The sequence below is a fragment of the Canis lupus genome, chromosome 27 (assembly GCF_003254725.2).
Source record: "Canis lupus dingo isolate Sandy chromosome 27, ASM325472v2, whole genome shotgun sequence".
Classification (NCBI taxonomy): domain Eukaryota; kingdom Metazoa; phylum Chordata; class Mammalia; order Carnivora; family Canidae; genus Canis; species Canis lupus.
Window position 1 is genome coordinate 11,582,235 of NC_064269.1, and position 13,492 is coordinate 11,595,726.

The following is a 13,492-nucleotide window of genomic DNA, read 5'->3' on the forward strand; positions in this document are numbered from 1 at the left end:
ATGGACTTATTTTTGTTTGAGGAGAATATAAAGAGAAAACGTTGTATAAAGTATGAATAAACACAATTTGTAAAAAAAAAAAAACTATTGCTGAGGCACTGTTATGCTACAAGGTTTTAGGGAAAGAAATCATATTCATAGGGATTCACATACAAATTGGTCTAATGAATCCAAAATTCCCTACCTATTTTAAAAGGCCATATTTGATTTTTCTAAGAGGGAAAACAACTTTATGCAAAGGCCAAATTTTTTCTTCATCAGACTACCTGGAATAATGGCTCCAAAGGCAAAATCTAGTATTTCTAGGTTAGAGATAATATATAATGTTAACTTTTCAACACTAAATCCCTCTTCCTTAAAGGAACAGCATGACATTTAAAAATTTAACAAAACAAAAATCATTTCTAGAAGAAAGAAGCTATGCATCCCACACTTCAAAATGACAAGAAAATCCTGAATAGTCTCATTACTACTTTAGAATTGTCAAAGGTCACCATGATGCAGTTGTAAGAGAACTGGACTTCCATACATACCCAACTTTGGGTAAATCACCTTACCTCTGTTTCTTTGAGGGTAAAGTATGGAAAGTAATTCCAACAGCCAATGTGAGGTCAAATTTTAATATAAACAATGTTTGACTATATACTGTTAATTATAATATTATTTAGTAGGGGAGGGAGAAAAGAGAAAATATAGGAAAACAGTCTAGCAGAGGAGTGATGTAAACACACAAGCTAAGTCCAAGGAATGGCATCAAGGAATAGTTGCAATCAAGTTCAGTGATAGATTATTGCAACATTAAATACATACTTCTAGATTATTAAAGATGATTAAGAGAAACAAAATACAATAGCAACAATAATGGTAATAATAGAAGCTAACATTTAAAATGTGCTTATTTTATATAGGACAGTATTTTGAGAGCTAATTTGAGTTACTAAGTAGACTTTCATAAGTATAACAAAAATGAGACTGAAGTTCAACAACTGTAACCCGACCTCACCCACAGCATTTCATCATGACGAAAATAATCAAAGTAATTATAAGTGGGTACATCCAATAAGAGATGGTAACTACCTGTTCATCACTTACTGAGAACCAAAGCAATAAAGATTACCTTTATCTGCTTCTGCAAATCCTTGCAATATAGGGGTTAAAAACACAGGCTAGTTGGAATTAGTGTCATTTAGATAGAGCTACCCAGAGTGGCTTACCCACTTTGTCCCAAGATTTTCCACTACCAGTTCCCATTTGACAGCTCTAGCAGGCAATTCAACAGAGCATCAAGCAGGAAGTGTTTATTCAACTACCTTCATGGCCAGTCACATAAATTTCAAAAATTACATGATTTTTAACTTATAATAAATAACAATTAGTACACGGGGGAAATTTACATACTCCTCTGTGAGGTGGACCACTTCTTCGATCATGAGAAAAACTGCGGCCCTCGTCATATTCTCGGTAATCAACATGACTGTAATATCTATTGTAGTTTCCTTCACCAGGTCTGTCTAGCAGTGGTGGTTTCTTTGGCACAATATTAACTACTCTATGGTAGCCATCCTAAAACAGACAAAAAGAAATATATAAAAATCACTAATTTCTCTATTTGGTTTTGGAAAGGTTTTTAAAAAGTACAGGAGTTCTTATCCTTAATCAAATAGAGTAAATGTATAAACAAACAAAAATGCATTAATGAAATAACATGAATATAACTAATAGTAAGGTTTTCACATGGATTAAAGGAAACAAAATTGTTCAATGAAGAAAGCCAGGTGTTTAAAACAAGCAGCAATGCTAAAAAGGAATCATAAATAAAAGAAAAAAATACAATGTTATTGTTTTAATAAAAAGTAAACTATGGAAAGAATGCTACAGTAGCTCTAATCCTAATTGCCTAAGGAGTTTAGAAACAAAACCATTTAAGATAGCACCCATCTTTAGTCTACTGTGTTCGAAGAATACTGTTTAGAAGAAATACAAAATCTTCACACACAAACAGCAGCAAACAGGGAGGTAATATTGGGCTAGAATCATCAAGAGGAAACATTCTGCTATTTCTCCAGAAGCACTGGAGAGAAGAAAGCCTTTGACTTCACAGGTCTGGAAGCAAAATAAAACCTGATATAAAATTTGAACTAATTTTCAAAGTAGTATGTTGTTAATGTTTTAAAGTTTTAGAAATTAAATGGTTTTTTGCAGGGGTTGAGAAATTGGATGGAGGGAGATGGATGGAGAAGAACAACTTTTAGGTTAGTAGCTTCTGTGAAATAACTGAAAAGACGGTTATAAACAGTAAGAACTAAAGAGCTACAGAATACATTATTTGTAAATAATCTGGGCTTGAGCATTAATGGTATGTCTTTCTACCAACATCAGATAAAGTATATGTGAATGAAATTAGAAAGCTATCAAAGTATAAGACATAATCAATTTAAGTTAACTGATTTGACAAATTAAAAAAATAAAGCCCAACATTCAGGGCATTATTACACCATCTTTAGGTCTCAGTTTCATTATCTGTCCAATAGATTAATACTAATACCTACCTCAAGGAGTTGTTGTGAAGACTAAATGAAAAACACACTGTAAAGCATTTAGTACAATGTACAGGGCACACTAAGTGCTCAAAAATGTTCGCGGTTTCGATTACCTTTTTCATATCTAGGTACAACACAATTCCACCAAGTGTCTATTTCCTTAAATTACTTCTTAGCATTAATAACTAAAACTATCCAATTATTAAGTTACTATGTCCTATTCAAATTTCCCAATGGATAGGAAATTTGTTAATGTATCAAGAAAAAATAAAACCAATAGCTAAATCTGAGAGCTAAAAGGATCTACCTAATTTATTCAGCTGGAGATACAAGGTGGTTTCCTTCTTTAGTATGTGAGACATTAAATTGTACACATATTTTATATGTTTACATAAAATATAAATGAACCCACTGGCTGTGTCTTGTAAAAACTGTCCTTCAATAGAGATTTCAATTAAATCTAAGCAACCATTGAACTTCTAAAAATTTTCAACATTAAGCCAAAATTAAGCGACCTTATAATTATTTTCTAAATCAAAATTCGTTATTCATAAAATTAGAATCACTGATTTCTCCAATTCCAAGAAGCCATAAAATTCCATTCTATAATATCCTTGTTTGTTTGTATATATTTATTTGGAGGGATAGTGGGGTAAGTATGCATGTCTAAACATTTTTATGAATAGAGAGCTTATTACTTTACAAAACAACTTTTGCCTTTGTTAAAAATTTGAGGATTATAAAACGCGTATGGTAAAACTTTCAAATACCCAAATCACATTTAGTCACAGATTCAACAGTGTTTTTTCCAAATAATAATACATGAAAACATTCCAAAGTCGTTAATCAGCAACAGAAAAAACTCCTAATGGCAAATCTGTATCTAGCAATGAAGATCAAACTGACATGTTTTTAGAGTGTTTAAATATATTATACTATCTCACCTCTATAGGTGTCTATTCTTAAAGAAAACTCCCTAGTTATACGAAAAGATTTAAGGAAATGAAGAGAACAATAGGAGTTTATGACAAAGCAAGACTATAGTATCAGAAAGTTCCTATCTGATCCAAGTATACCATTCAAGGATTTTATTTCCAATAAAATCCATGATGGGAGGCAAAGATTTCAATTTTTTTCAAAAAAAAAATTTTTTTACAAAGAAAGTTCAAACAGTATTTTATATTACCAGCAATGCCAGACCTGATTAGAAACACCATCAGTGTTTGAAATTCTTGTACAATATACATAGAGCTATAAACATGTAATTTTTCTTTGTATAAGCTAACAGAAGTATACAAGGCTTCAGGTACAGATATGGTTGGAGTCTTCATTTTAGAAATATCTTGGAAAACATTGGCACCATTATGTACAAATCAGAAATAAAAACTAAGACTTCTAAAGAATATTTTAAAAGATTGTAAAGGTAACAAGATCATTTTTAATTAATTTAAAAATAAACTCAACGGAATCAAAACTTTTCTATTATTTAAAATGCAGATATATCAAATCTTGAATTTGGACATAAAATCTGAATTCCCTCAATGAAATAAATTTTCATTGCTTCTGTTCCTTATGAAAAAAATATGTACAGTATCTCATTACGATCAGACTATATCAACTTAATACAACGGTTTCATATTTATACTACGTATCAATTTTCCATGGCTGTTACTAGAATTTCTAAAAAAAAAAATGCATAAAATCTATCAGATTAGCAAAATTAAAATTAGTATTAATGGGGGATCCCTGGGTGGCGCAGCGGTTTGGCGCCTGCCTTTGGCCCAGGGCGCGATCCTGGAGACCCGGGATCGAATCCCACGTCGGGCTCCCGGTGCATGGAGCCTGTTTCTCCCTCTGCCTGTGTCTCTGCCTCTCTCTCTCTCTCTGTGTGACTATCATAAGTAATAAATGAAAATTAAAAAAAAAAGATCATACATTTAAAAAAATAAAATAAAATAAAATTAGTATTAATGTTATGAACAGTCAGACCAAAGTAAAAAAGTATATAGAACTCATTAAAAAATATATTTAAGCCTATTTTAGTTAGTCATTGCTCTATCCTGGCAGAACATAGAAAGCAAGAAGTTGCATGTAAATTTAAATACTTTTGTTGAGAATTATAGTCAATGAAATTTACACTTTCACATATAGGTCACTATCTCAGGGGTGAAACAATTCCTACCATTAGGCTCTCTGCGTTTCTGAAATAAAGACTGTTCACAGTTCACTTGTGCTAATGGAAATCTGATCAGGTTAAGATACGTATCAAATTAGTTTTGCAATTTTTAAATCTGAAATGGTGTTCACGTTTTGTCACAAAATAAGCAATTATTTCTTAATTTGATATAAATTCCAATTTAGTAGAACTACCTCTTATGAGAAAATACTTTCATTTCATTAAGTAAAAGCACCAAGTTTTTTTTCCATTCGATATATAAATGTCAAATTTTCCACACTAATGTTTAGTCTCATTACTAACATAACTAACCCATACACTTAATTCAATGTCATTAAGATATAATTGGCACAAATTCTAACGCAAAAGCATTTTAAAGGAAAAATTTTAACATAAGTGCCTCCTCCTAAGCATCTTTATCATTTAGAGACATATTCTGAAATATTTATTTGCATTTGAAATAGTGCATCTTGAATTTACTTCAAAACAACCTGGGAGACAAGAAACTAGTGGAGGCATAGACAAAACAAGATGGACCATGAGTTAATAATTGCCATTTGGATGATTTGTCCATGAGTTCATTTTGCTATTTTGTCTCTTATATCTTTTTTTTTTTGTCCTTATAAAAAGTCAAAAACAACTAAAGCACACTAATCTACCAGCAAATTAACTAAGTATGATAGTACATGTCAATAGTTAATGCCATTACTCCCTAAAACAATCATCTTAGTATGAATGCAAGCTTCATGGGCACAGAAACCTTGGTCTTAATTCACTGCTCTATTCCCAGCACCTGGGACAGCACCTGGCACACAGTAAGCACTACATACATAACACACATTCTGCTTTGCTGTATCAATATTACGTTACTTTTGGCATCACATGCTTTTTATTAGAAAAGTAACAAACTACACATAACTAAAAAATTCTACTACACGGGCTGGTGGACTTTTCCTTTCGGAAGCTTGAGGTTCCCTTACTCTGATTCCTCAGTTTGTGACATGCATTTCTATGTAATAGCATTTATTCATTTAATTCACTCGCTGAATATTCAAATACTAGTGTTTTGCATTTCAATGGCTTTGGAGAATAATGGGTCAAATATCTAAAACTGGAACTGCCCCAGAAAATCAGGACATACTGTTACAAATGTAGCCAAGAACTGATCACTCCTCTCTGGAAATAATGACAACAAAAAAAAGTTAAGTTTTAGTAATTCTGTCAGCCAAGAAGGTAAAACACCTCCCAGGGCAGCTCTACACAAAGGAACATTACTAAATCAAAACTCAGCAGATGAACACTTAAGATTTGCATATCATGTATGTAATTTTTACATTTAGAAAAAAAGCTGTAAAAAACAATGCACTTTTATGATATGTATACCTATGAAAAGCATATTGCTAATGAAAAGCATACTGTTGCCCGGTTTACTCTGAAATACATCAAAAAATTAGATGGATTAAAGTGGATGGATTAAGGGCAGATAGATGGATAAATACATGATAAAGTTTTCATAAAATGTTATTATAAGTAGTGAGTAAATGGGAGTAATAAGAAAAAAAATGCAGTAAAACTGCTCTTCTGTTAGAGAACAGAATCCAAATATACAAAATAAAATAGAGTAGTACCTTCCTCTATCCCAAGCACTGATGATAGTAAGTGCCCAGTTTTTAAGGATTAACTACTTTCATATTTAGAAAAAAATAATTTGCTTTTTAAAACCTTTTAAGTTTTTATTGAAGTATGACATACTTACAAAAAAATGTAAAAATCACAAATGTACTCCTAAATTACTTTTCACAAGGTAATTACACTGTGTAACTACCACCCAGATCAAAAAACTGAATATCCCTAGTTCAGCAAAAGCCTTCCTATGCTCTCTCCTAGTCACTACTCCTCTCTTCTAAAAGTAACCACTTTCCTGGTGAGTTTTGCCTATTCTGAAGCTTTATATAATACACAGGAAATACAGGATATAATCTTGTATTTGGCTTCTTTCAGTATGAGTTTCAATAGCCTATTCAGGTCCATTCATTCTAATTGCTTGTAAATTGTATAATTAATTTACTCTACTGTTACACATTTGGATTGTTGCCAGTTTGGAGCTGTGATGAATAATGCTGCTTGTGAGCATCCTATACAAGTCAATATGATATACAAATATGTTTTTTAAAATAACATTAGATGATTTGTTTTGTAAGTTCTTTAAACTTTAAAGAAATTATATTTTTATTGGCTCCAAAGTCAAGAATTATAACTTTATTGATTTATATTTCTAGTTCTAGTGTCATTTATCAGTTTTCTAGCTTAAGGATTCAGTAGGTCCTTAAAATCAGATGTGAATAAAAGTTACTTTTTTCACCCAAATGCAGCAACAAACACAATAACAGCAGCAGCATCTGTGGCTTCATCACTAACAGAAATCATAGATATTTTCATATCATGTTATAGCCGTGCAGTATGTAGAAACATGATTTATTCTCATTACTTTGAAAATATAGTAATGAAAATCCCACCATTAGTTCATAATATTTAATGACCTACTCAAGAAGTACATCACAAATTTGTTTTTATTTTTTTATTTTTTTAAAAGATTTTATTTATTTATTCATGATAGACAGAGAGAAAGAGAGAGAGAGAGAGAGAGAGAGGCAGAGACACAGGCAGAGGGGGAAGCAGGCTCCATGCAGGGAGCCCAATGCGGGACTCGATCCTGGGACTCCAGGATCACTGGAGGCAGGCGCTGAACCACTGAGCCACCCAGGGATCCCCACAAACTTGTTTTTAATATTGATAACTATACTCAAATATAAGTAGTCTCCTTTAATTCTGTGTATTTTATAGTTTAAAAAACCCTACTCTGAAAAGGGATCCATGGCAACAAAAAGTTTAAGATACTTTGCTTTATTTAATTAAAATGCAGGTGTAACATAGAAGGCAAAGGAATAATTTCCAAGAGCCATCAAAGGTGCATAATTGAGAGGAGGGGAAGGCTTTAAATTTCCAATCAAAATAAGGCCAAGTTCACCAATAAAAGTGAGTCTTGAGGAAGGGGATATGGGAATGCAGAAGGATTTATCAACTAGGAGAGGCTGACTAGGGGGATGAAGGGACCCATCTAATTGAATTTAAAAAAAATTTTTTTTTAAAAAAGGAGAAGAATGAAGCTGTACAAGGTCTGGGCAGGTTCTGTGCTCTTAGAAGGAGAAATGCAATCTAGGCTCCTTCCCATCTTGGAGAAACCAAGTAGCCAGAGAATTTAGGAGAGTCAGATTTACCTTTGGGAACTTAGAGACAGTTAAGTACTTCTAGTCTGATTTTAAATGCACTTGTGGTATAAAACGTATCTATATGCTTCCTGATGATGAAATTATTTTATAAAGAAGCATGTTTCACATTTACAAACACAGAAATGATATAAAAATGAAAATGATTGGGTTTGTTTAGATTTTATTACAATATCATCACCCACTGAGAACTTACATCACCTGTCATTTTACCTTAACTGTTATCATCAGCAAGTTCATTGTTCATCTATGATCTCTATTTCTTAAATCTGCAAAAGAGTCACCTGACAAACTTTTTTTTTTTTAACCTGACAAACTTTTACAACACTGATGTTGAGATCCTAGTTGCAATGATTATGACTTAATTACCTGGATGGGGCCCAGATTTTGGTATATAAGAGCTCTCTGGATGACTTTAATATACAGCAAGGAATGAGAGCCTCTAATCTAAATCACTGATCCAAAATCTAGCCTCCAAGTGTTCCCTTCCTCAAGTCCAATAACCTTCACCACTCTCTATCCCTACCACTATCCACTGAACTTTAATCACCCAGGACTGTCCTTCTCTTGGAAACTACATTTCAAAATACCTGTCTTTCTGCCACACTCTGGTCTTCAGCCTCACCGAGCCTTTCCTGTCCCTCAACCCCTCATTTCTTTCAATCCACTGTCCCTCTCACAGCCTTACTTCCTTTCTGAATTAGCCCGTAACACGTAATATATTACCTCAGTCATTCTCTGAGTCAGAACTTTCAATATCCTTATCTTCCTGAGTCCACCACTCCTAACACCTTGCCTTCTCCACTCCTAAACCGGGCTACTTAGGTAATAAAACACACATTCCTGTAGACTGGTGCCCCTATCTTTACAGTGCACAAGCTCACTGCCCCTTAGCAACAGTCTTTTTAAACATTTCTGGTGAGGAGATATCAACAATGGTTACTCCAAATTCAACACACTGGCCTCAAGTTGCCCTCTACCTCCTGCCTTTCAGGGGATGATCTTGCTATCCCTTCAGAAAAAACAAAGGCTATTTATTAGGAGGAACTTTCTCTAACCCATTCTCACACGGTAACTTAGAGATCTGAAGGGCCCTTCGGTCTTTAGGACACTGATAAACTGATTACTCCCACCTTAAAACTGACCCCTCCCCAGCTTTCTTAACTGGAATCCCTCCCTAGCAATAGCTGACAGCCTCCTGGAAGATCCCTTGACCTCCAGTTTTATCTCTGGAAGCCAACTTGACTGTAGTGTTTTCTATGATACAACAAAGCATGCATGCATAATCAGAATGGTGTAATATATAACATCTAACTTTTTCCATGATTTGATTGTGAACATTTCCCACTGTTGTCTGAAATTATGTTTCTGTATATAAATCCCTGTCTACAGGGACGCCTGGGTGCCTTAGTGGTTGAGCATCTACCTTCGGCTCAGGGCATGATCCTGGGGTCCTGGGTCTGAAACCTGCATCAGGCTCCCCGAAGGGAGCCTGATTCTCCCTCTGCCTACATACGTCTCTGCCTCACATGAATAAATTTTTAAAAATCTTTTAAATAAATAAATTCCTGTCTACATTTTATGGCTTCTACAACATTCTACAGAGTTCTATAAATAAACCATTCAACACTCAGAATTGTTTTGAAGATTAAGAAGGTTATAATATAAAACCCCTCACAGTAAGCAGAAACTAGTTAAATATGTAATTATAGTAAGTGACCATTTAAAAGTCTTCCCTTCCCTAAATGTACCTTTTTTTTAAAGAATAAAAGATTTTATTCGTTTATTCATGAAACAAAGAGAGGCAGAGACATAGGCAGAGGGAGAAGCAGGCTCCCCATAGGGAGCCTGGTGTGGGACTCAATCCTGGGACTCCAGGATGACACTCTAGAGCCAAAGGCAGAGAGACGCTCAACCACTGAGCTGCTAAGCCACCCAGGAGTCCCTAAATGTATCTTATTTTATAATTTGGAGTCATGTGTTACATTAAAAACAAAAATTAGAAAAGAAAAAAAAAAGGTTGGGACGCCTGAGTGGCTCAGCAGTTGAGCGTCTGCCTTAGACTCAGGGTGTGATCCTGGAAACCCAGGATCGAGTCCCACATCGGGCTCCCTGCATGGAGCCTGCTTCTCCCTCTGCCTGTGTCTCTTCCTCTTTCTCTCTGTGTCTCTCGTGAATAAATAAAATCTTAAAAAAAAAAAAAAAGGAAATTCCCGCAAATTGAAAACAAACTAAAACAAATCCAACTACATACCCAGTTGGTGGCATAACCACACAGAAAATTCTCTTAAGTATCCTTGAAATACAAATTCCTAATGGGATATATCCTTGGAAAGGTAGGGGTTCTAAAATTTTTTTCCTAAAGTGATCCCTTTCCCATCTTTGCATTACTCCCACATCATCTATGTCACTTTGTTTTCCTAAGTAAACTATAAAGTATTTTATCAAATTAAAAGAATTTAATAGAAAATTTCATTAGAAACACAGTCTATAAAATCTGGAATGAAATGACATATAGTAATAATTAAGTTTACCCATTCTGAAATATGGTAGGCCTCTTTGTTCCAGTTTTAATTCTGTTTTTATTGTTGTTGTAGTCAAACGATTCTTTATGGAAATATTTTCCTTTGTAGTAGTTCTTAACTAGCTGGACATTCCACTGTACCACTATTAATGTCATGAGGATGGTGATCATCAACATTGCAGCCCACAGATTATTTAAGAGTCCCCAGGATCTCTTTAATGGTTCCAGAGAATCTCTAGGTAAACATTGGGAATTCTAGATTACCAGAATTCTCTGGCTAAAGATCAGACCCTTCCAATCATTAGTTGCCTTAGCTAAAGCCCAGTGATGCATTTGTTGGGCAATGTTGACAATCTCATCAAAACTGATATTCCCACTGTGCTTAATGTTTTTCTGCTTCTTCCAGTCTCGTGGGGGTTCCTTGAGCACTCTGACAATCAGGGCAGAGGCAGAAAATACCACTTCATCTAGGCTTGTCTGTTCTGAGTGGTCAGTTACACTGTCATCATTAGACACAATCATCAGTGGCCTTGGCAAGGTCATCAGCAACCTCTATCGGAGATGGACTCAGAAGGCCAATCTTGGGGACCAGGACAGACAAAGCACTCACTTCCCCATGAGTGCACCTCAGGTACACAATTTGATCTTACTGGGGTTGGGATCTCAACTTAGGTGGCATGGTAGAGGCAGCTAGTGTCAGGATGAACCCAAAGTTAGGACTACCAAAAAGAGTTGTACCTTTGTCTCCTTCAAACCAAAAACCAAAAAGCTCATCTTTTATCATTTTAGATCAATTGCAGCCGAAGCTGTAACAAATGATAATGCTGAAAGTAGTATCACCCATCTAAGTGTGTTGTGGGACTTACTTAGAAGTAAAAACGTATAAACCAATATTTGTGCCTTTGATGGTGTATAATGAATCCATAATATATCCACATAGTATCACCACAACCCAAATCCCCTGGTACTTAGAAAGGGCCTATGCAAAAGTTTAAGATTGACAGCTTCTTAACCCTCCCCAAACTCTTCCTTAGGTCACTGCAGAGTATTTTGGGGAGAGAGTGTATATAGTCACCCAATAAACACTGAACTCCTACTATGTGCCACACACTAGATGGTGCTGAGAATACATTAATAAGAAAAATAGCAAGCTCCTTGAGAAAAGGCCTAATTAAAATTCCTAATTCTTAAAGCAACAGAGACAAGCAGTAGGGAAATATACTAAAAGCTACCTGCCTGCCCCTGACCTGCCCCTACTTCATAATTTCACATATCCAATTTGCAAACATTTTTAAGAATAGAGAAAATAGGGGACATCCAATAGTAGGAGCAGGTGCTCAAATACTCCATTAATTAACAGTCTATCTTTATAAAAACTCAAATTTTCTTCACAAATTCAATTCAGTATACAAATCCTCCATTTTAGAAATTTAAATAAACAATGTGAAATATAGATTATCTACATAAATAAAATGTTGCCCTTTATTTTCAAACTTTTAACTTTTAAAAGATAAGCTTAATCTACCTATATGTCAACCCAGACTGTTAAGTTTTTGGCACTTAAAGATTTTATTAGGAGGCTTAGCTTTGGTGTACCAAATTCACTTAGATTCTAGATTTTCAATTATTCTACAGCAGTAGCGACTTACACTGGGGTGACTTCGAGGAGGTATCCGTTCTCTTGGAAGTCTTTCATAGTCATATCGTCCCTCAGACCACATTTCATCTCTTCTGTAAGCCACTAAACAAAAAGGAACCAAAAAGTTATGGCTTTTTATGTAATTAGGAAGCAATAGAGAAGATTTTTACAAGAGTAAATAGTTACATTTCAACACAAATATTTTCCAGAGATACTTAAGAAAAAAATGTAACTGACCAAAAGGAAAAAAGAATGATTAAGGCAATTCTTCTTCCAAACAATTCTGAAATGTTCTTTTTTAAATAAATGTAATAGAAAGCCCCACATTCCGTTTCAAAGACTATTTAAAGCTTCAAAGAGTTTGTTCCCATCGCAGTAAAAAGATCCAGAAGACCACAAATATTTCTTCATTCTCATAGTAAAAATTTTTTTTCTCATAGTAAAAATTAGAAAGATTCATTTTCATGAATAATTTGCAACGCTGATCAGCAATGCTATTCCTATTTCCTAGTCGATGGTTTCTATAACATTTTTATAACATTTTTAGTTTTGCTACATTCCTAGAGCTTATCTCTTATATATGTTCAATGAAATGGTTTTAACTTAAAAGTTTAAATAAACAATCCTATAAAAACACACTCAACAAACTGAAATAAATCACTCTCAATTTTGCTTTTAATGCTATAAGTTTATTTTAATGCAAAGGCACTTTCATAAAATTCAAAATTAAAAGTTCTGTCAGCATTTTTCATGTTTGGGATGCAGAGAGAGGCTTCCTACTTTGAGAGCTGCCATGTTCTGGGTAAAGCACTAATGCAGTGCATTATGGAGTCCAGATGAAAACAAGTGTGAGGACAGCCCGGGTGGCTCTGCGGTTTAGCACCTGGCTTCAGCCCAGGGCGTGAAACTGGAGACCCGGGATCGAGTCCCACATCAGGCTCGCTCCCTGTGTGGAGCCTGCTTCTCCCTCTGCCTGTCTCTGCCTCTCTGCGTGTGTGTGTGTGTCTCATGAATAAATAAAATCTTTAAAAAAGAAAACAAGTGTGAACAAGGAGAAGAAGGTAAGCAAGACAAGTAAGAGAGATGATGAGCACAGGGTGCAGAAAATACCCTAAAGGTCACTTATATGGGGTTGGAAAACTTTATAAAGGACCAGACTTTTATTTTCAGCCTTGCAGGTACGTCACAGGTCTCTGTCACAACCACTCAATTCTACTGTTATAAAATGAAAGCAGCCAGGGGATCCCTGGGTGGCGCAGCGGTTTGGCGCCTGCCTTTGGCCCGGGGCGCGATCCTGGAGACCCGGGATCGAATCCCACATCGGGC

General features: G+C 34.9%; 1 protein-coding gene across 24 annotated transcripts in view; it reads right to left on the reverse strand.

Moving 5' to 3' along the window:
- PPHLN1 (periphilin 1) overlaps positions 1-13,492 on the reverse strand; it is a 144,260-nt gene that overhangs the window by 114,771 nt on the left and 15,997 nt on the right. For 17 of the 24 annotated variants that reach the window (XR_003147415.3, XR_007406527.1, XM_049102754.1 and 14 more), the window contains 2 exons: positions 12,177-12,268; positions 1,399-1,563 (listed from right to left, as the gene is read on the reverse strand). Coding sequence is in view for 22 of the 24 variants with exons in the window: in XM_049102754.1 (XP_048958711.1) it covers positions 1,399-1,563; positions 12,177-12,268 (257 nt within the window). In the remaining 2 variants the exon portion in view is untranslated. The remainder of the gene's footprint in view (positions 1-1,398; positions 1,564-12,176; positions 12,269-13,492) is intronic. The other 7 variants (XM_049102761.1, XM_025477308.3, XM_025477303.3 and 4 more) reach the window with 1 other exon arrangement.